This window comes from Ischnura elegans, chromosome 3, assembly GCF_921293095.1.
Source record: "Ischnura elegans chromosome 3, ioIscEleg1.1, whole genome shotgun sequence".
NCBI classification, from domain to species: domain Eukaryota; kingdom Metazoa; phylum Arthropoda; class Insecta; order Odonata; family Coenagrionidae; genus Ischnura; species Ischnura elegans.
This window is the reverse complement of record NC_060248.1, coordinates 43,224,615-43,246,085: the sequence shown is the minus strand read 5'-3', so window position 1 is coordinate 43,246,085 and position 21,471 is coordinate 43,224,615. Positions and strand designations below refer to the sequence as shown.

Genomic DNA, 21,471 nt, shown 5'->3' with positions numbered 1-21,471 from the left:
TGTACCTAAAAATGATCATAATTTATGCAAGAAATACTATAATAGAGACCAATACAGCATTTTACATACAAACTCATTCAAGTCAAATGGGGAATTTCTAAACAATAGACGATTCTTCGAAAATACTTCCTTAATCACTCATCGTTTGCCCATTCATACAGATAAGAAAAACTCATGCGTATGAGTATATTAATTTCCGATGTTAAAGGAAGATTATCGATTGAAACAAATACCTAGCGTTGATATAAAGTGACGATTCTAAATCCCTTTTTATTCCCTCTGTCAGGACAGAAAATAATGTACCATTTTTCTTCACGATGATGTTTTAGACCTGGTAGGATTAGTGACTTAATATATTTCGTGCTGCCCGGATGACGATGGACGTCTCGTTCATCGAAACGTCCACCGTCATGGAGAACCTGACCCGCTGGAAATCCCGAACAACCTTCTACTATACAATACGCCGGGAAAGTCTGCGATCATACTTAATATATCCACTTATTATTCTACCCCTTAGTATTTTATTCGTAACATAATGTAACTTAAGTATAAAATATAAATAAATGGTGCAAAGACTTTTACTTAGAAATTTATTTCCGGAGTTATATTATTTCCACCAACCTTAACCCCATCTCTCCCTCCTACATTCCTGTCGCAGATTCTTGGGCGAAAAAAATTAATCGCTGTCTTTAAAGGCCCCTTCCTCCCCCGTCGCGTGCAAAACCGGTTCCACCTCCTTCAGAACCCAATGAGGTTGGATACATCCCGGAAAAGCTGGCGACCCAAACTTAAGGACTAGATTTACCTTATCGGGAAGCAGCATCGGCAATAATGAAGCAAGATAACCAGTGTTCAAGAGTTAGCTCTGACGAGCAGTTTTCGCGGATAGGCATTCCCAGAAGGCGACCCAAGGCCCTTGAGAGTAGCCGCGAATAGCAATGACGCCTGTCGTTTCCTCCAGATTAAATGGTACCCAATTTTTTTTCTGTGTGACTTGACATCTCCGCAATGATAAATCACACAATCCCGCAAATTGTACAGCGCTTCCAGAAACTCGAGATGTGGATTCTACAAACAAGTGGTCATATGATAGTCACTTTTAAGAAGTGTGGCGGAGGGCACGTGTGGATGGCCTACGCATAAACTATAACATACTTGATCCTTGTGATATTGTCCTCTAAATAAAATATGATTTGAGTGAAATGCACTAACTAAACTTAACTAAAATGTTGGAATTTTTTAATTGAAAAAATGGAGCCTGTGGAGAAAAGGATGAATAGTTCTGTATTAAAATCACTATTGCTTCTGGGGGATGAGGTGATCTCTTCTTTGCACTTGAAAATATAGTGATACATGTTTCTAAATTTCCCTCGCATTTCTAACTGTATGTTTTGCATGTTAAATCTTCATAAGCGGATTATCTTCATTAGTATGATATAGTAGCTTATGCGTCATATGCACAAGTTTAGTGAGCAAGTAGGGATCCTCTTGCATACTGCAGGCTGGTGATTGATCAACCCCTGCCAAACACACTATGTGCAAGTGCGGTGTATCATACAGAGTATTACGTAGATGTAGGTGAAATGTAACATATGTAAGGGAGCTTTTCCATCTTCTGCGGTTTCTTATTAGCACCCCAATTCATGAGAAGAATATTATATTTAAACGCCAGAGGAACCATCCCATTAATGTGTGATTTCATTGAACAAATGAGCTACAGGTCTCGTAAAATGTGTGACTGGATGCGATTTTTATCAATACGGAACAGAAAGAATGATTAGGCATAAATACTTGCGATGTCGAGTTAGCTACGGCGATCAGTTTTCGTGGATAGGCATTACAAGAAGAATCTTAGGAGTGGCCGTGAAAAACAAGGACGAAAAAATTTAGCTAAATTAACCTATAATTAGGAAAACGTACAAAAATGAATGTTAACATCTGCAATACACGCGTCATGCAAGGCAATTAGTGTGTCCCACGATAAAATAAGGCGATGGGCTCTAACATCTGCCTGCACATTAACTAAGACGATAACTCATGAGCTTATGACATACCCTCTCAAATTAATTGAATTTTAAATTTATTTTTCATATTTTTTATGAAGAGATTATCTTTTCACTCGATAAGGTCGACGTCTGCTCTATAAATGATTTTGATTCCATCCCAACATACCTTATACATTTGATACACTGCCAACCTTATCAAATTATCTCAACAAAAATAGCTTCTTTCCCCCCCAAAATTAAAGCTCTGCGTCAAGTCCATTTGAATCTACAAATTTCCACTCAGATATAATACACGGACCAGAAATAAAAATGAAAGTAATTCCCATTCACGTCCTCAAACTAATAAAATGCACGTATAGAAGTTTACATTTACATCTAAGTTAAATACCTCCATCCTAGATTTAAAAAAAACGCAAAGATGAAAATTTTGGCAAAGGGTATACGCAATGTGAGAAGAAATATATGCTGCAAAGAAACCTTTTTTCAAGATAATTTTCCATATTGCATGGCACGATCGCATTTTATTCAATTTAAGCGTTCACGATGAAGTGATTCTGAAATTCGATTCATCTGTTCGCGCTGAATGGAAACCTACTGGCAGCATACGTAAAATCAGTTCTAAGTCAAAGCCATTCATTGACGAATAGGTAGATATGCAGAGACGATTGGTTTGCAGGCAACTAATCACTTCCAGGAAGCTCAAATTCACAGCTTCTACGCATTAAGGGACCGTGAGTTAAGGCAAGTCTGCCGACTTTTTGCGAAATCAAGAGCACAAACACGCCACTCAACCATGCGACATAATAACACCTGTTCCCCTTCGATTTCGGTAAAGGGCAAACCACCCAAGGTCAAGAGCCTAGGTCACGTTGCATCAACTCGGTTAGTGTGCGATTCATAGGCGGACTGCAGACTCTGGCCACACTAATAAACTCCGCACGACCTTGAAGCGCCATCCAGATTCCTGGCATTGGCTTCGCGACTTCCTTCCCGAAATTTCACCCACACGAGCACTAAACAAAGAATCCTTTAAGTGCCCGCCCTCTTATTAACGACCGGCTCACCATTCATGATCTTCCATGTTTACGGGATCCTACCGAGGGCGGCGCTAGGGCGTCTCGCAGGATCCGCCGACTGGCCCTTTTTTTTTGGCACATTTTGGTGTGTCCCCTTTTTCGACACATTTCCCCCCCTTCCCCCTGGCACAGTCACGCACCTTCCGCCACACACCCACCCCCCCCCCCCCTTCAGTGCGGTCCCCCTGAAGAGAGAGAGAGAGAGAGGGAGGTTTCTCTGCTGCTGCTACGGCTGCCGGGCCGGGATCAATACGAGGGGCCAGAGCCGAGGGGTAGAAGCATGTCGAGAGGGTGGTGGGGAGAAGGGAAAGTGAAGCCGGTGCAGTGACCTCCCGCAAAGCACGGTTCTGCGCTATAAGGCCCTTCACCTTCGATGAAATCCCTCAATCAAACGCATACTAAATCCATCTATCGATCATTATATTTAATATTAGACAAAAGACCGCCCAATGCAACATTTGAGCCACCACCTGACCAAGCTTATTGGTATTGTTGGCAGGTACGACAATATGAGGCCAAAATCCAGTTTGATAGGAGCCGAGCGAGAAAATTCAGGAAATCATTTAACGATTGCTTGCGTTCTATTTATCTCGAATGCTTGTGTTATATTTATCTTTCATGTAAATTTAATATTTAAGATGCGCACGCTTAATAGAACATTAGATCCAGCTAAAGACAAAAAATGATACAAGGTATTGCACACTGTATTGTACACACACATTGTATTGAGTTGGTCCTATATATCCAGTGTAATGGGTGCTATCCTGGATAATTTAAGCAGTAACTGAAATAGTGCTTACGGTATTTACATATCATACCTATTTTATACTTAACGTTCTAATACGTTCAATACAATTATTGATCGGCCAAAGAGCCTTCCATACTAGTTGGAACTTGATATTGAGGACGATAACCAGGATAATTGAAAGCGTGCTAGAAGTTGATTTAGATAGATTGATAGAATTTGATCACGTTGATTAAGTAGGGCTCGCTAGAAAGTAATGATGCCTCCCACTATTGGGGGAGAATGAAAAATGATTATCACAATGGGTTTTTGAAAAGTAACGTAAAAATGTTCTATTTTACACAATTCTGATACTCTATCATACTGCCAAGTTACCGTGATCCTGTGTCGATCATGTTCTATCTTGTGTTAACCGGACTCAACAAACTAAAATCCTTTCATTCGTAGACCACACATTTTATTTGTAGACCAAAAAACTGGGTGTAGTCCGCCATAATCGCAAGATAAAATTGAAAAAGAAAACCATTAAAAATAAAATAAATTAACATAACTCAGCTTGGCGAGAAAAAATAAATCACAGCAATCGGGTGAAGAGACACTAATGTAATTTATTCATCCATAGAAAAAACACCCCGCCATTACTTTAGAGACAATCATAAAATACTACACTCGAAAATCATTTCCTTATATATTATCGATAAAATGTTTACAACACATTAATATTACTGTATTCCGAACATTAAGAGCTCAAATATGCAATGTTGACTAAATACTAGCATAGGACGAACATTCTATCTGGGCTTCATTTATGCCTTCATCGCACAATAATTTTCACATTTTATGTTTAAATAACATCAATGCCGAGAACTTTCACAAAAACCTGTTGCGATTGGTAACCTATCTTGAATATCAGCAAGGTCTCCAAATCTGTCATCAACTCTGTACACGACGGATACTTTCCCAAATTGGATTTCTATTTTGAGGAATTGCTCAGACACTTAACTTGGTAGTTTCCTATATTAATGGAAAGATTTCCCTGGATTCGAAATTCACCCTTGAGACGAGCAAGTAACGAAATGAATCCATAGCTTCCGGATAAGACCCAGTTTTATTTACGTAAACAAGACGGGAGCACGTTTCATAAGACCTTGATCGCTAACAATCTCTCATTATGCGGAAAAAACCGAGGTGATTTCCGATCTCACCGAGCGAGACCTCCGTCAACCGAGGAAAGTCACGGTCTAGTAGAGGTCATTCCCACATTTCATCGAGATGTAAAACAAAATTACGCATGAAAAGGGAGCACTTATCAGTTGGTATTACTCCATGACGAACATCAGCAAGCCCAACATTGATATAAATACTTCTATGCATACGCGATAAGCTTGCATTCATAAATTCTGCAAGCGCAACCGATAAAAAATTATTTTCCCTTACAGCCTTTCAGTCTTTCCCATTCAGTCTTCAAAAAATATAACTCACCAAAGTAAACTGGAGCAAGGACTTCCCCTTTTTCAAATAAATAAATCACGCACCTCAGAATAGAATTAAAATTGGCATTTCAGGAAGTTATTTGCAATTCCATAGGGTTACCATAGTCTTCTCAATTGAAAGGCGCTCGGCCTACATTTACCTTCAGTTTATACTTGGAAGAATCGTGCAACTCAATGAGCAAATATTTACATGAGCCAGCATTTACTATGATACCATATCCGAAAAAATCTCTGGCCATCCATGAAATAATAAATACTAAAAATTCACTATTCCACAATTCAAATAATTTATCATTATTGGGATATCTGAGATACATTTCAAACAATAAACCAAGACTGAAATGAAAATATTTACATTAGGATACTGAATTAGTGTTATTACACACCTTAAAAGTTTCACCGCACCTCGCCGTGCTCGCTCAATGAAAACCAGAATTACCGCCGAAACGCCTCCCTCCAACGTTGAGTGCATATTTAGGTCATACTTCAAGTTCGGTGGCCTTCCCCTGCGTCCTCATTACCCCCATTACTCGGCTCGGAAAAAAAGCTAGTGAGCCCTCAAAACCCTAAGCCAGGGAAATCGATGATGCAACATTTTCCCGATTCTTAAGCAGAGGTGCTATGAATATTGAAATCGTTTGTACCACCCATTCAATTATCCCTAAAGGGCTATCGCTATAGCGATTCCTTGGACAGAGAGAAAAAGTTCTCATGTGATTCCCACTTTATATTCATAAAACTGTTGAAAAACCAGAAATAGAGTATGAGAGATATTACAAAAGAACGAAAATACGAAGGTAGGACATTGCTTACATTCGCTAGTTAGTAAACACGTTCCGCGTCGCTTCAGTCGTAATGACCCTAATGACGTCCTCATAACGCTGGGTCGGTTATTACAACCGATAATTAAACCATAACTTAGGCTTCTTGCAGAGTGTCGTTTAGACACTGTTTCGACTTCACTGCGAGATAAAGCTGTTTCACACAAGGCATTCCAGCGCACATTGTTTCACGAATAAGTCGCAGAGAGAATTTTTGAGCAACAAATTTCAGCGACGAATGCATCGAACAACGAAAGCGAGGCGGAAGCATAGCAGCTGAATTAATTATTTCAAAGTCGCTAGACAGCAATTCTAGACTCTAAGCATTAGAATATATATTTAAAAGAAAAACCTGTCTCAAAGGCTTGACTGGCACGGCGTGTACAGCCAAATTATACCTATACTCGAATCAAATCGATTATTATTTTTTTTAAATCGGGGATTTACATTACCATTTGGTCATTCGTCGAGAAAGAATAGATCACAATAACTTCAATAACCGACAATGTGTTTAACTTTTCTTGAGAAATATCAGTTTTCTTTGGCACGAGCGCACGACTCGCCGCGTGCTGCGAGGGAAAGAGGATCGCGGGGAGGAAGCAGCAGTGGTCGCGGCACGCCGCGCTGCCCGCCCCCCTGCGCTTCTCCCCAGCAACGCTCTCATTGGCTGGCGAGAAGGCGTGCCGGGAACCGTGCCCCCAAAACCTGCCCCACCCGCCGCCGCCGCACTCAAGCGCCCGTGACGTCACGCAGCCTTCCTTCCGTCAGCCAGACATGCCACCACTCTGGGAGCATCATCTCCAACGCCACCATCCAAGGCCTTGCATCACACAGCGACACCAACACCCTCCCCCCTTCGAGTTCCGCGAAAAACCCGTGCTTGGTTGCATCACAAATAAACGTTTCCTTCGTAATCGTCAAGGCGACGACTGAAGACGTCTTCCTTCCACACCGGGCTTCTCTCCGCTAAAAAAAATTGAAGCGTGGGGAGAGAAACTGTTTTCGAATTCCTCTGAGAAGTTAAAACTGTGTGGGTACTAGCGGTACTAGTAACCTTTCATCGAAAACTGCGCCCTGCGCGCACCCGTGCAATATCGCAATGACGTTGCATCAATGATATTTTCATCAGTCAAACTTCGTATTCATAAAATAAATTATTCCTAACAAAGCTTTTCCTCGTTCTTCATACTCCTTTTTATAACTGTCATTTCCAGATACTTATAATGCACAAACGATATTAGGTACATCAGATTTTAGTCAAGAAAGAGAGAAAATATATGCCAAAATCCTAATTCGTGGAATCGTTTTCAATACCAATGAATTACGTCCTAGCATTTTCAGCCGATTTTACATCCCAGCATTTTTCAAATTCACTACGAAATTCATGATGATTACATACGATAGGATAGGCTGACATGAAAAGAAGTGTGTAATACGATAATATACGAAACAGTGGAATTGATAAGGCATAAATTAATGAATGGCAATACCTGGCCAACACCAATAAACACTTCCACTTTAAGGGGAAAGGAAATTAATATTTTTTATTAAAACATAGACCAATGACATGCACCAACGCATTCAAAAACATTCTATTTACGATTTATGGCTGAATGTAACGTACAAAAAATTAAATTTTCATTTACAGGTCACAGAAAGTTGAATTATTTGAAAAAAACACACATGCGACGTCTTTTAAAAACTATCACTTCCACAGAGATTTCGTTTTTCGATTAAAATAAAATTTCGAAGCCGAATGTAAATATATCGGAATAAACTGGTCTTTTTTGCATTCGTGGGTTGGGAGGAAGAAAGTTCCTCACAGGCTGCTCAGACCAGAACCACGAATTTTAATTTTTTTAAGTAACCTTGAATGGTTTCAAGGAAAATGAAAGTCTCAAGGAAGCGATTGGCGACTAGTGAATAGGTGTTCACGGTACCATAATTAAGATTACCGCCCGCGAAAAAATAAAGCGCTATTTCACGATATTATATACGCGTGCATGGAAAAGAAATGCTAAAATCAACTAATTAAGATAAAACGACGTAAGAGACACTGAAGATGGCATTCATGTATTTATCAGAGAATAACTGCGTTGATTTAAACTTCATTTCTCAAAATATAGAAAATGCATCGACAAAACAAGACGCAAACCCTAACAGGTTTCGCGAAGTCTTTTCAGCTTTCTATTGAATATTTTTGCTCATGACAATAGGCAAGTAGCATAATTCTATAAAGTGATCGGCTTTTAACGATTAAATCGTAATAAAAGAGTCTAAATATTTTCGGACTATAGAGGAATACAATCTTTGGTGAATAAGAACATGACGCAAATTTTAGAATACTGAAGGTATTCTTCTCAAAAGAAGTAATTCGAATTCTTACTTTTTACCGCGTGGATAGGAACGAGCGTATGCTGGTGCAATAGTGATTTCATACTAAAGTAGCAGTAGGTTTAAACCCAGCGAGGGATGCAAGTCCATTTACATTTGTCCAAAACGTACTCGAGACCATCTCTGCACACATTTAGATAGGAGTAGACGCGAATGTTTGCCGTGATTTCCGAATAGGAAGGAAGCCTTACGCTCAAGAGGAAACTAAAGGGTTGTCACGAGGGTGGAGGGGGATGGGGGAGAGGACTAAGATAGCACTCAAGGACGACATCCCGAACGCATTTTGAGGAGAAAACGCCCGCGGTGTCTGCGGTACCCGAGCTTCAGTGACTACTGCCGCTGAGGAAAACTCCACTGGTCTTTGGCCTTCGTTTACCGGCTTGTCAACCAGATGGAAATTCCGAAGAACCAGGCAGCGGGAAACACGCCCAGAGGTAAAGGCCGTTCACAACGCCTTGGAGGCGGCGGGAGAGGAAAAACAGAGAGGGAGGAGATCGCATTCCTGCGGAGGAAGAAATTTGCACATCACGACGAAGAGGAAAAGCCTCGATAATATTAAACTTTCACCCTCGCGCATGCAGATGGACATATTACCTGGTTGATGTTCGCTCAGTGACGCAATTTTCAGTGATGTCTCACGCAAAACTTTACATTGAAATTTCTTATCAGAGATCGAACGAGATAAAACATTAATAGGGAAAAAGCATCTTATTAATCAAGGAGCAAATTACAAGAAGCCAGATACGATAGTGCGCGTTAAAAGGTCTATTAATTCTAAATTGAAAGGCAAGGGCGATGAGGATAGAGTTCATCGGTTTTCAATCAAGTGATCCCATTGAACTGCACCAAGGCTCCGATGACGTAGTCTGGCTAGTCGCCTTCAGGCAGAGGCGTGAGTATTTTTGCTGGGGGGAGGGGAAGATACACCCTTGTAAATTGTACAGCTTCGAAGAAAAGGGCACGCATCTTTTCGCGGTATGGAGGGGATAGATACTAAAAATTCCCTAATAGCGAATAAGAAGTTACAGGTCTGTGTATTATAAAAAGAGCTAGGTCATTAATTAAATGAACGTAATTCAGTCTTCCCCTAAAAAAAGGCCCGGGGAAAATTCTGGGGGGGGGAGCTCTTGTGCCGCCACATGTTTCCCACTTCCGACGCCACTGTCTTCAGCGGATAATTGCAAAATATTTGCAGGCTACGTTATCAAAATTGTGAGTCCGTCTAACAGATGAGCCCGTAGGAAATCCGACAACTGCAAATCAGAAAAAAAATCACCCGAAAGACTTGAGATGTTGCAAATAAATAATGCGTAGTTGATTGCAGCACTCGGGCACCATTCAATCGAGTTTTCTTTTCTACCCACCGAGAGCGACTCATTCATGGACAGGCATTCTCCTCCGCAAACGATTCGATCAACGTGAAGGGGACGGTAGAGGTCGTGCTAGATAGCAAATTTGCAGCAGTTTATCGATCGTCAAGTAGTACAAGGAGTCTAGTCACCAAACTATCAGCTTTTTTTCTTTTCCACTAGATACAATTCTTTTCGAAAAAAATACTAACATAAAAAGTACCTTGAAGCGTTTCCTTGGAGCTTGGAAAATAATGGAAATGAACATGCCTCTAGAATTACCATTTCTATTTCATTGGCCTAAATTTTTCAAGGGATATTCGATGAATGACGGCGTCGGGAAGAACAATTACTCACGAAAGACGTCAAGATATGGAACAATTGATATAGTAGTCATGTGATCACTCTACGTTCACCATTAGAAGTAGGAATACCTAAGATCATATTTCCCAGGCAAGATGCAAAATAATCGATACGATTAGATAAAGATGTAAGCAATTATAATCATAACTTATTATCAAAGAAATAAATATCCTTTACGCCAATTCTCATTCATTGAAAGTAAAATCAAGAAAAAAAGTAAAAAAAGTTTCGAAACATGATTGGCGAACTTTCGTTGAGACCCTGTGAACAACCATGGATCATTTTCCAATTTTTATGACAAAGAAAAAGACAAACTTAATGACCAGAATGGCACGTGATTTTTTTCCTACTGTAAGGAACCATAAAATTGAAATATTTTGGTGTTGTTGATTCTATGTATAAAATAATAAGTCCTTATTTTAAAATAATCTCAAATTTATATTCCTTTTTCAAGGGGTTATTAACTAAGATTATAAAATTTGACATTAAAATGTAAGCAAAACGATAGCTTACAGTTTGGTTGAATAGTCCTACTTGTGGATTTAATCCTGATTTTAAATCGAAACTTGAAGCTTTTACGTGGTGGAAGGGCTCCATATTAATAATGAAAAACACTTTGTTACTTCCACAAAATTCACAGAGTTTCTATTTTATTACCGGTTTCGGCTATTACACCATTTTCAAATACGTGTACAGATGTATTTGAAGTATTTTGTGTAAGTAACAAAGTGTTTTTCATTATTAATATTAATCCTGATTCTTTTGGATGCACGGTTTTCTCAAAACTATATTTGCCCATAATCCCCCACATAACAGTATCTTTATTTCGTAAGTGAATGATCTGGCAAAGAACAAAAAATTTCATCCTTCTTATCATCTTTCTCGGAACGTAGATGTGAAATGAACGTAAACAATAGCGACTCCAAAAACCATTCAGCATGGGTCTACCGCAACAAATTTGATCATCCATTCCTTTATCACGCCCGATTGATGGCCATTAACCCAAAGCGCCGTCGTTACGCATCGAATAAAAACAGATCACTTCCAATTCATATTGACACCACGTTCTCGGGTCATTTCCTTAACCTTAGACCTCCACACCAATTTGATGGATGTCTTGACAATCTCTTCATGGCTTATTACAAGGCTTGATGATTCTCTCAACAACCGATTAATATTAATTCGTCATAAATCGGACAAAAAAATTAAGTCCAAAATAATCTGAGGCGCAGGATTAGAGAACACAATTACATTTTGAAATGAAAAAAAGAATACATTAACGGTGAAAATACAAGTTCCCTAGTGTACGTAAAACAACCTCGATTTGACTTTCATTCCGTAGGTCAACACCAACACAACGCATGACCAGAGATCGAAACTAACAACGATATATATATATATATATATATCTGAACTTGTTTTAGCATTTAACCTCAGCTGCTGATATGGCAAATAGTAAGTATAGCAGTTCAAAATTACATTGTAATTGCTCGAAAAACGGGACTTATGTTTAACTGCAAAACGGATGAATGAAATAATGGCAAAGAACCAAACAGTTACTTCCAGGCACCGGGGATGTTTTTAACGTTTCAATAAGAGATGCTTTTAATGACGGATGAGAAATAACTAAACCAAGCTCTGAACGAAATGAATGCAACCAAAATCTAGACGGTGTTAAACGACCTTCGGACGTCCTTCAAGCTATTAAATCTCTCTCTCCTATTTCCTCAGTTATGGTGCCGCATTCTTCGGCCACCGAGAATCCACCGGCTACACAATATACCGATATATTTTGGGAAAGCAAATGATAAACCGCCTTCAATTTACAGTTATATAACTCACTCGCTTTGCAAAATAAACCTTTCCTTACTCATAACTCATAACCCCTCACCCAACAAATTATAAAGCGAGTTTTATCTTTCAAACTCTAACACGATAGCTCAAAGGCTCTGCACTTCATAATTTGACCTTGCATACTTGATACTACACCTTCCAGAAGGACATGAATTCTCTTGCTCCTTCGAATGAAAATAGAGAGGCGTTAGCAAGGTAGTTCTGCATCGTGAAATGGAAAGCCGAGACGTTGACCCTATCAAGGATGACTCAAATATAACCACTATTAATAACGTGAAGACAGATGTAAATTATCACTATCTGTGCATGCAGCAGAAAGTTAAAGTTAATTACAAACAGGTGAAAGAAGAAACTCTCAGCACAAATTGTTTATCGCAAAGTCAACCAAAACAGAACGAGAAAGAGCACCGTTATATTAAAACTTACGCTTCGATAAAATAGTAATTCATTATATTCGGCCAAAAAGGTCATTGCTATTATTATAATGTTACCTACTTTACCGACTGATCAAAGGGTAAATTAGCATTGCTGAAAGGAAACATGTAGAGGCAAAATACATTTCAATGTCAAATGTATACTTCAATTAAAATGTATATTCAAACACGTTCACGAATAATTCTATTTACTAATTCATGGAGAAAAATTTATCCCTTAGCAAACAAAAATTCCGAAAGAATTTAATAACAATTTAAATGGTTGAACAAAATGCCTACAAAACAAAATCCATTAGGAAATAATGCATCATTACCAGAATAAAATATTTTTCAGACAGAGAAAGAAATGAGAAATATTATGAATGAGTCTTAATAAAATAGAAAAAAGAATAAAATGAGCCTTTCCCTCACTTCAAAAACATAATTTTTTCACTGTATATTACTTCAAATAAAATAGAAAGTGGGATATTAATTGAAACTTTATGCCTTTACACTTCCGTATACACCGCGGTAGATATTTTCGACTTTTCTATTTTGAACCATCAAAGAAAGCGGATTCAGTTCGAATTGGCAAATTGCCCCCAAGAAAAAAACCACAACAATGACGAGTTAACACAGCTGAGGACTTGAGGCACGTGGCCACCAAAAAAACATGGAAAATAGTTCCGGGCGATATAGCGGGAACATTTGAGACCACCGAAAGCGACTGAAATCACTGCCTTGACGAAACCGTACTCTCACGTTCCTCGAATACTATGGGACACGTGAGTGAGAGCGAAGAAAATTCCTTGATGCCGATCCAGACAATAAATTTAACGAAGGAATACCATTGACCCTCGTCCTATCGCTGTAGCTAGATGGAAATTGGGGAAGGGGCGGAAAATGCGCCATAGCGAGAACCATTCGATCCAATACAAACAAAGTCGGGCCAACGACCCGAGTTCAAAAACTCACTTCGGCGAAGGTGTCTCTCATCCTGGCGGAAAGCTGCTTGGCCGTGTTTGCGTCGCTCGAAATCCACCCGGTATCCTCTTCCGCACGTTATCTCTCTCGCTGCACGACTGCCGGACAACACGGTCTTACCGCTGGGGTTATGAAGACGAGAACGAAAAACCACTCTTCACACGAGGAGGACGGGGAGGAATATGTCCGACCCGACTGGTCTCTGGTGTCTCACGACTGTCTGTGAGGAGTGGGAAGGAACGGGGTCACCTTGAGCTCCAACTAGCCACCCGCTCCCGACCCTCCGTCGTTTTTTTTTCGCGCCCCTCACACACCTTCCATGCCTCACCCCCCTGGTGCCTGTAGACTGACAGAGGCGCCCCTCCCCTCCTTCGCGCCCTTTCACTCCAGCCTGCCCGCCCGCCGAGTGCGCCGGCGCGAAGAACCGCGCCCCCCCGCTACGCAGGCGCTCGATAGAATACACGTAAGGTATGACGTCACCGGGCGCTCCTTCCTTCCTTCCCCCCCACGAAGCCACACGAGCCTCCCTTTACCTTCCCGCTCCCCACTCCCGCCGACGCCGCACAGTTACTCGGAATCAATGGTGCACGTGATCGAAGTCAGCTCGCGGGACCCGCCTCTCGGCGCACCTATCCCCGGCCGGCGTTCTCCCCCGTGGCCAGCGACGCCTCCCATTAAGAGGACGCATCACTCACGCTACAACATCGGTCGTGCTGTCTTTCCTCATCCTAATAAATTTCTTGTTTGGACCTAGAACTGTCACATCCAAATTTTCAGGGTTTATGGAATGGTTTATGGTTGTCAACACACAGTTAAATCCAAAACAGAATATTTTCGCTCAGAAAAAATAATGAGGTGAAATTTTTATATTTGAGGTACAGGTAGGTATATGTTGACAAGGGGTTACTCCACAAAGCTGGACATTTCCAAATCGCTAGCCTGTGATTTTGAAGAAGTACCTAATACGTCAGGTTATCAGGTAATTTGTGTTTTTTCATGAAGAACTACTTACGCTATCATAGTGATATCTTTAACGAGCACAGAGTGAACCAATGCTAACATACGCCTCCGTCTCACAAAACAAAATATTAAGTCAGAGAATATAACAAAGTGAATACTTAAATACTCGAGATACAGGCCAATGTTGACAAGGGTTTATTCTAAGTTTCACCCTGAAAATATCAAGGTGACAGCTATGTTCTTTGCAATAAGTCAGGCAATCAGACCGTTCGAGCGGAAATGATACATTCTCTTAAGTCGCTCCCTACGCAATGCTCTAAGATTTCCAACTCCTTTTTCGTAGAACACTTAAAACCCTCTAAAGCTCCTTCGCATGTTTCGTTTCCTCGCCGAGCGATAAGCTCGAGGCGGTACATCACCCGCTTTCCCGCTGCAACGACGTGAGTTGCGGTGGGCTTTCCCCTATGAAAAACACCGCCGTAAGAACGCCGTCTCTCGCACGTTCGCATCCCAACTTGGAAACCCAAACACAAGTTTCCTCAGTGCGTCATCCGCAGGAGGAAAAATGCAGCGCGATAACTAATTCGATTTTCCACGCGAATTTCAGTGGGCGATGACTGAATTCCATTGGCTCACACAGGTGCATCTACGTTATCTCCCGGTTTCGCCGTAAGACTACGCATCATTCCCGCACGACCGGTCGAATTTTGTCCGCTTCTTGTCATATTACCTGCTAAAACTCTCGATACCGTCTTAACATTTTCAAGGTCTATGCATTAAAGGCCTGGTCTATAAAATTCTGAACCTCAAAAATTAAAATTTTACATCACAGATAATACCGAGGTAAAGTTTTCATAAATGAGATTCAGGTTATTATTGACCAGAGTCTACTGCAAACATTTTAAATCAAATAAATATCCAAATCATGATGTAAGTTTTAAACGAGTAATTCTTCCAGAAAACAGACCGATCGAACGGGAGTCATAAATCCTCTTGAACCCCAGGTATCTAAAGCACAACTTTATATGAAATTGGGCATTATAGGAAAAAAGTTTTGATAAAACATAATTCATATTTTATATGATAGGGTGAGAAGCCAAGGGGCACAAGTGACTTATTTTTTATAAGCATAGTTAGGTACAGAAATTAGGTATAGATAACAAACAATATCAATGAGATATGTAGTAGTGCAATTGATTTTTCACTCGATGTCATCACAGAAAATAGACTCACTCACATCCCTTGGCACCCAAGTTTTTGTCCATTTCTTCTAACAAATATTTTTATCTAACTATGATGAGAAAAATATCAGTTGTACCCCTTGGCTTCTCATTTCCCCATATGCAATTTAATGGCAATAATGTGTTTTGGAAATACTTCGTCCATTTCTGTTATAAAGTGAACTAGTCCGAACTAGAAACTGGAAACGGACTGAGATGATGTGGGGTGGGGTGTAACTAGTCTCAGGCGAACATTCTAAGGCATGTAGAATCTATATTGGTTGATTCTATTGTCCCCCTAACAGTGATATTGTCTAGACTCTGTTTCAGAGCTTAAAAAAAACTAGATCCTGTCATTCTGATTCTGATTGGTGATTTTAGTCTTTCAATTCGACGGAACAATCCTGCAAACTGCAGTCCAATCAACGCCCATGACGACTTTTTTCTTCGAATTTTTAAAAATTCTCTTGCCCTTCCTCAACACTGCCTACACGGAACACAAAATTCGGCAACTTCGGACACCTCAGCTCCATTCAATATTTTGGCTTTAAAAAGTGCGATAAATTTTTTTCCCGAAAATAGTTAGATACAGAGTCCCTCACTTTCGCCTTATGCCAGCTGATACTGTTTTGCCTACACTTTCCATATCAAATATTCCAATTTTCATTCTCAATTCCGATTTGAAACTAATGCTTAGCATTCTAAACTCTGCCATAGACTGTCCTGACCTCATCTCAAATTAAACCTTTTACGTTCTTTGCGGACCCACTCGCACGCATCCGCTCTTCCATATGCCCATTCCCAAATTGTCACCAACTAAACCTTGCTACTCTTCTATCATAAATTCTCTTCCAGACCACATTAACCCGTTCTCTTTTCCTAGCCACACTTTTATCGTCCGAGCTCTTTCCTATGTGAATGGAAACTCTTGAGGACAATATCATTATATTTAATGCATTGTCATTTATTAAAATTTATTACGTTTAATTGTGTTCCTACTTTTTTATGTTTGTTATTTGTGCAAATTTAAACTGGAAAATATGCCGTTGTTGGCAACTTACTAAATAAATAAATAAAACTTATTTTTCCTAGCTTAGGTGGCGATTTCAGGACTGTCAAAAGGACGAAGACATTAATGACGAATTATTTAGCAGTGTAGGTAATGTCACTATACCATTTAAAAAAGATATTTCTCGAAAATTTCACGAATTTGAGGTCACATATCAAAAGACAACAAACAAATGGATCCACAGGTACAAAGATTTATGAAGGCATATCCGAGATAAAAATAGTATGCAGGTAGTTTTGAAAATGATATTATTGACGGTCTCATGCGGCGCATGCGGCAGACGGAAAAAAGAGCGCTATACTCCGTATAAATACAAATAATTAAGATTATTAATACTATTTCAAACACCTCTAGATCAAATTTGAAATGGCTAAAAAGTGTAAGTGTACTTTATCAGAATGCTCGCCCGTAATTGATAATCAGGCGTACACTCCAACCCCACTGATTTCATTTTTAATGAGCGAAATGCGAATTTAATTATTAAATAGAGGATTAAGGTAAGGCTTAAAGCTCCAGGTTTTCTTAAAAACAATGAAATGCACGTTCTCACGGGCAGAGAAGCTTATATCTTTGTGCAAAATAAACTGCGATAAGATCACTACTAACATGATAACGGAACGGGGGTAAAAAGACTTGAGTGACATTAATGATATAGAACACTAGTTTTCTTTCTAGTTTCTCTTTATAGTTGTTGATGAATTAAAGTTAACAAAGGAAAACAAGAAATTGTATGTGAATTTCCTTCAAAACCTTCCGTCAAGTAATTACAACTCCTATTTTTTTAATGCAATGTTTGAATAACGACAGAATATATTTTGGCATATTAGATAAGAATTGTGCGAAAAGAAAGGGCTTGTCCCGATAGACTTAAATTAGATTAGAAGTCTATTAGTATTGAATATGAAGTGAAATTCTAATTTTTGGGACCACGCTATTTGCTATTCTTCGCCATTTTATTTTTCGCATACGCCTGCACTCACATATAGTTTTATTTGTGTTACATTTGCCAAAGATGTTTACAATAATATATCGAAACGATTAAGAATCATCCAAATGAGGCAAAACAGTGCTGACCAATACAGGGCTTACAACTTCTATAAGTCCTAGATACGAATGTACAATTATTGAAGCATGTACCAATGGTATCGATACCAAAAATGCATTGCACATTAAAGAACTAATCATAATTGTGAGCATAATCACATTCATTAAAGTTAATTCACCATAGTTTCAAACAGAATACAATTTTTATTCGTTTAAACAAGCATAGTAATTTAATTTAGGAAATTGCATACGGATTAAGGCTAAATAACATTATGCAATAGCTCAAAACTTTACATACTCTTTCTTCATCCAAAAATTCAAATAATCACAATTTTATCAATGAAACCGACAGATACTACCACATACAGCCAGCCTTTAAGTAATATCTCCTCCACCTCCTACTAAAAAGTGATAATTGTTCGCCAATACAATCGCACTAACTATTTTTTCCTGACTTGAGACAGCAATAATGCTAATAGAATAATTCAGTTAAAAAGAATTTCTTAAATATCAAGTAAGATATGACATATTAAACCGCACAATATAAGAAAACCACGATTATATTGGCTAACTGCATAAATAACATCGAATGTATATTTAACAACATCCGATGCAAAATCCAACAAAAAAATCAATTCAATGGATTACAAACTAACATTTTAGCGGAAAATTCAAATAATTCGTTGGAGACATTATACATTAAGGCAAAAGCGAATTCAATGCTACCATCATTAATGATGCAATCACAATGCTGAAAGAAAAGGATTGATAATGAGTTGAGTCCTTCGACATGTTCGACGGAAAAACAATAAACAGACAAGTGGGGGTGAGTACAGTGTTTCCTGTATCAAGATATTGTGGTATTCATATCTTCTGAATTATAAGGAAACTGCTCAGTTAAGGAAAAGTAGGAGGAAGAATTGACTACAATTGAGCATGGGGATTCCAGGATCGCTAAGTGCTCCTGTCAACTACTTAATCTCTCACTACACCTCGTGCGCCTCCCAAGGACGCAAAGGTCAACGAGATTTCCTCCCACAAGATCGCCATTGCTATTGGTTGGAGACAGAATCTGCGAAATAGGAGTGAAACTATGAAACACTGTTACTTTCCCACTTCCGACCGAGAATTTTCTGAATTTCATTCCGTAAAAATTCAGCGGTGAGAACTAGAAGAAAGCGATTACTTAGAATTTGGAAAGCAAGACCAAACCAGCGAACTCGGTACATACACAAAACATGACAGGAAACCAAGGTCGTCCACGTAATACAACTTTATGGTCTTACGTAAGAATAAAAATCTGAGAATAAGAATCCACAATGAGAAAGAGCATGATTCAAACGGAATGTGAAAACGTGGATCAAAAGCCACCCCGAGTTATTGTGAGCGAACCAATTTTCTTCGTAGTGAATTTATTTATTTATCTATTTATCTGAATTACCCCCGAAAACAGCACATTGTGGCCTTTACATCAGGAGTTTAAACAATCAACAACAGACGATCACACACACCCATGTCCTGGAAGGGGAAACCTATCCAGGCGGGACTCGAACCCGCGACCTTCGGTATGGTAAGCGAGGACTTATCCCCCGCCGCCGCCGAGGCCGACGAATATATAATAATATGTAAAAGCGAAAATTATTAACCAGGATAAAATTTCACCAAGAGGAGTTAATTTGCCAGTAATGTCATAAAATTTTTAATTAAAAAAAGTCGGAATCCTAGAACACTTTTTGCTCCAGGTAGGTACTTTCCACTTGTACTGACAATGTTCCACGCATCAACGGATTTTAAGGTAACTAAAACCATGATGTTGCATAGCTTTGTGTGTAGAGACATTTATCGATATGAAATTGAAAAGTATGACCAGAAAAAAAATTAATAAAAACAACGTTGCACATAATTATGTAGAGGGTTATAATTTCTGTACTGTACAACACTAGTTATCATTAATTATAATAAATAGTGTTGAAATCTGGAATCTTTTCTCGCCTTTCCATTCATACCGTGTCAAGTGCTGATGCAAATCGAAATATAGTTGCACGGGTTTCACAACGCGAACTCCACGAGAAACTCATTCTGACAAAACATGAGCGGACGACAAAAGTAACCTGAATTACCATTGAATGGGACGGGAAAAGGCAAAGTATGCAGGGGCTTAAAATTTACGATAAAAAGAAGCAAAATCCATTAAAATGTCGATACATGGCCAAAACCACAAAAAATGAAGAAAGTTCGAAAAAGGTGGATGAAACCTGTAGCCTTGGCTTTCATTGTACTAATTTCATGATTTACATTTAATTGCATGATTTTTCCCCTACTGCCGTTGCATCTATCGATTAAATTCATTGCTACCGCACCCCATCAAGGAGCTAACGCCAGAACAAGCATAGAATGTCATGAAAAAGGGAAACATATTACGTCATCTTCTAATGCAATAGTATTGATTATTAGGGAATTCAATCGTCATATACACCTTCAATAATAACAGGGAGTGATAAGTAAAACCAAGATTTTTCAGCCTCATAAAAATATGAAACATTTCTGCGAAAAATAATTAATAATTAAACTAGCCAACCGGGGAACTTTCATAGAGGGCTGGTAAAAAATGAACACTATCGATAGCAATAATGAGATAACGTTTCCTCCTCTTATTCTTAGGTACAAATCAGAACTCTACAAGCCGAGGTACATGAAAAGAAGTATGAAATTTACAGCGGAAAAAATTAATTCGAAAATAACAAACATGTACTTCTTTTAATAGCACATTAAATTAACACCGATTAAAAATAATAAATTAATTTAATCTTCACATGGAAAGTATAGTTGGTGTGAGAAGCAATGGCATATCGCTGTTTCAATCGCTTAACGAGGAATCACAGTTTTGCGTTTAATACATGATTAACAGGAATTACAATCCATAATATAATAAATACGATAAAATAACTACGATTCAAATTTAATGAATAAAGGAACTAAATGAAGTTCCCAATTCCAAAAACTATTCAGAAATGCAATTGCATAGGATAAATGCTGGATGAGATTTCAAACCTGATGTAACTTCCAGCGCCCAGCCTTAGACAACTTTTTCATTCCTTCACCAATAAAGAAATTCCTCGACTGATTAACCATTCCTCGTGATGACCCACTGCGGCGATTAATTATATTTAGTTTCAGGAATTAGAAGATTTCTCCAAGAATATCCATTATTTACTAAGAAACACCACAGCATATTAGCTCGCGTTGACAGATGCTTCAAGTAGTTAGGACGACAGGACCCCAGGTTCACTTCAGTTCAAGAGACTTCACCTTCGGTTAGGAAAGAAGGAAACTTCATTCATAAAAATCACTGAGAAGTAATCTTAAGAAACTAGAAAAATATAAACTAACATTGTCGCATGCTTACGTAACTGAAGGTCGAATTAATATCCGTTTAAACGCCGATTTGTCATTTACAAATAGAAAGGTGAAGACTTAGTTTAAGTGTTTCATTTCTGTTATCTCTATCATTTGTATTCACAACTTCTATTTCAATATTTTACTAATTTGAGTGAAATATATACAATCATAGATGACTTTCATTTTTTCCCGAACCAATAACAAATGCGATATTTACAAACGAAAATTTAGCCCATTTCCACATATCCTGTGAACAATTTTGTCATGACAACAACATCAAT

At 38.9% G+C, this 21,471-nt stretch overlaps 1 protein-coding gene across 3 annotated transcripts in view; it reads right to left on the bottom strand.

The window, feature by feature from the left end:
• LOC124155705 (hexokinase type 2) overlaps positions 1 to 21,471 on the bottom strand; it is a 67,211-nt gene that overhangs the window by 26,889 nt on the left and 18,851 nt on the right. The window contains exons 1-2 of one of the 3 annotated variants that reach the window (XM_046529746.1): positions 21,198 to 21,384; positions 20,843 to 21,100 (exon numbers count right to left, since the gene is read on the bottom strand). The exons of 1 other annotated variant lie outside the window; for it this stretch is intronic. In XM_046529746.1, the coding sequence (XP_046385702.1) occupies positions 20,843 to 20,923 (81 nt within the window). In that variant the 5' untranslated portion in view covers positions 20,924 to 21,100; positions 21,198 to 21,384. Of the gene's footprint in view, positions 1 to 13,489; positions 13,755 to 20,842; positions 21,101 to 21,197; positions 21,385 to 21,471 lie in introns of those variants that run through there. One more of the 3 variants, XM_046529748.1, reaches the window with a different exon arrangement.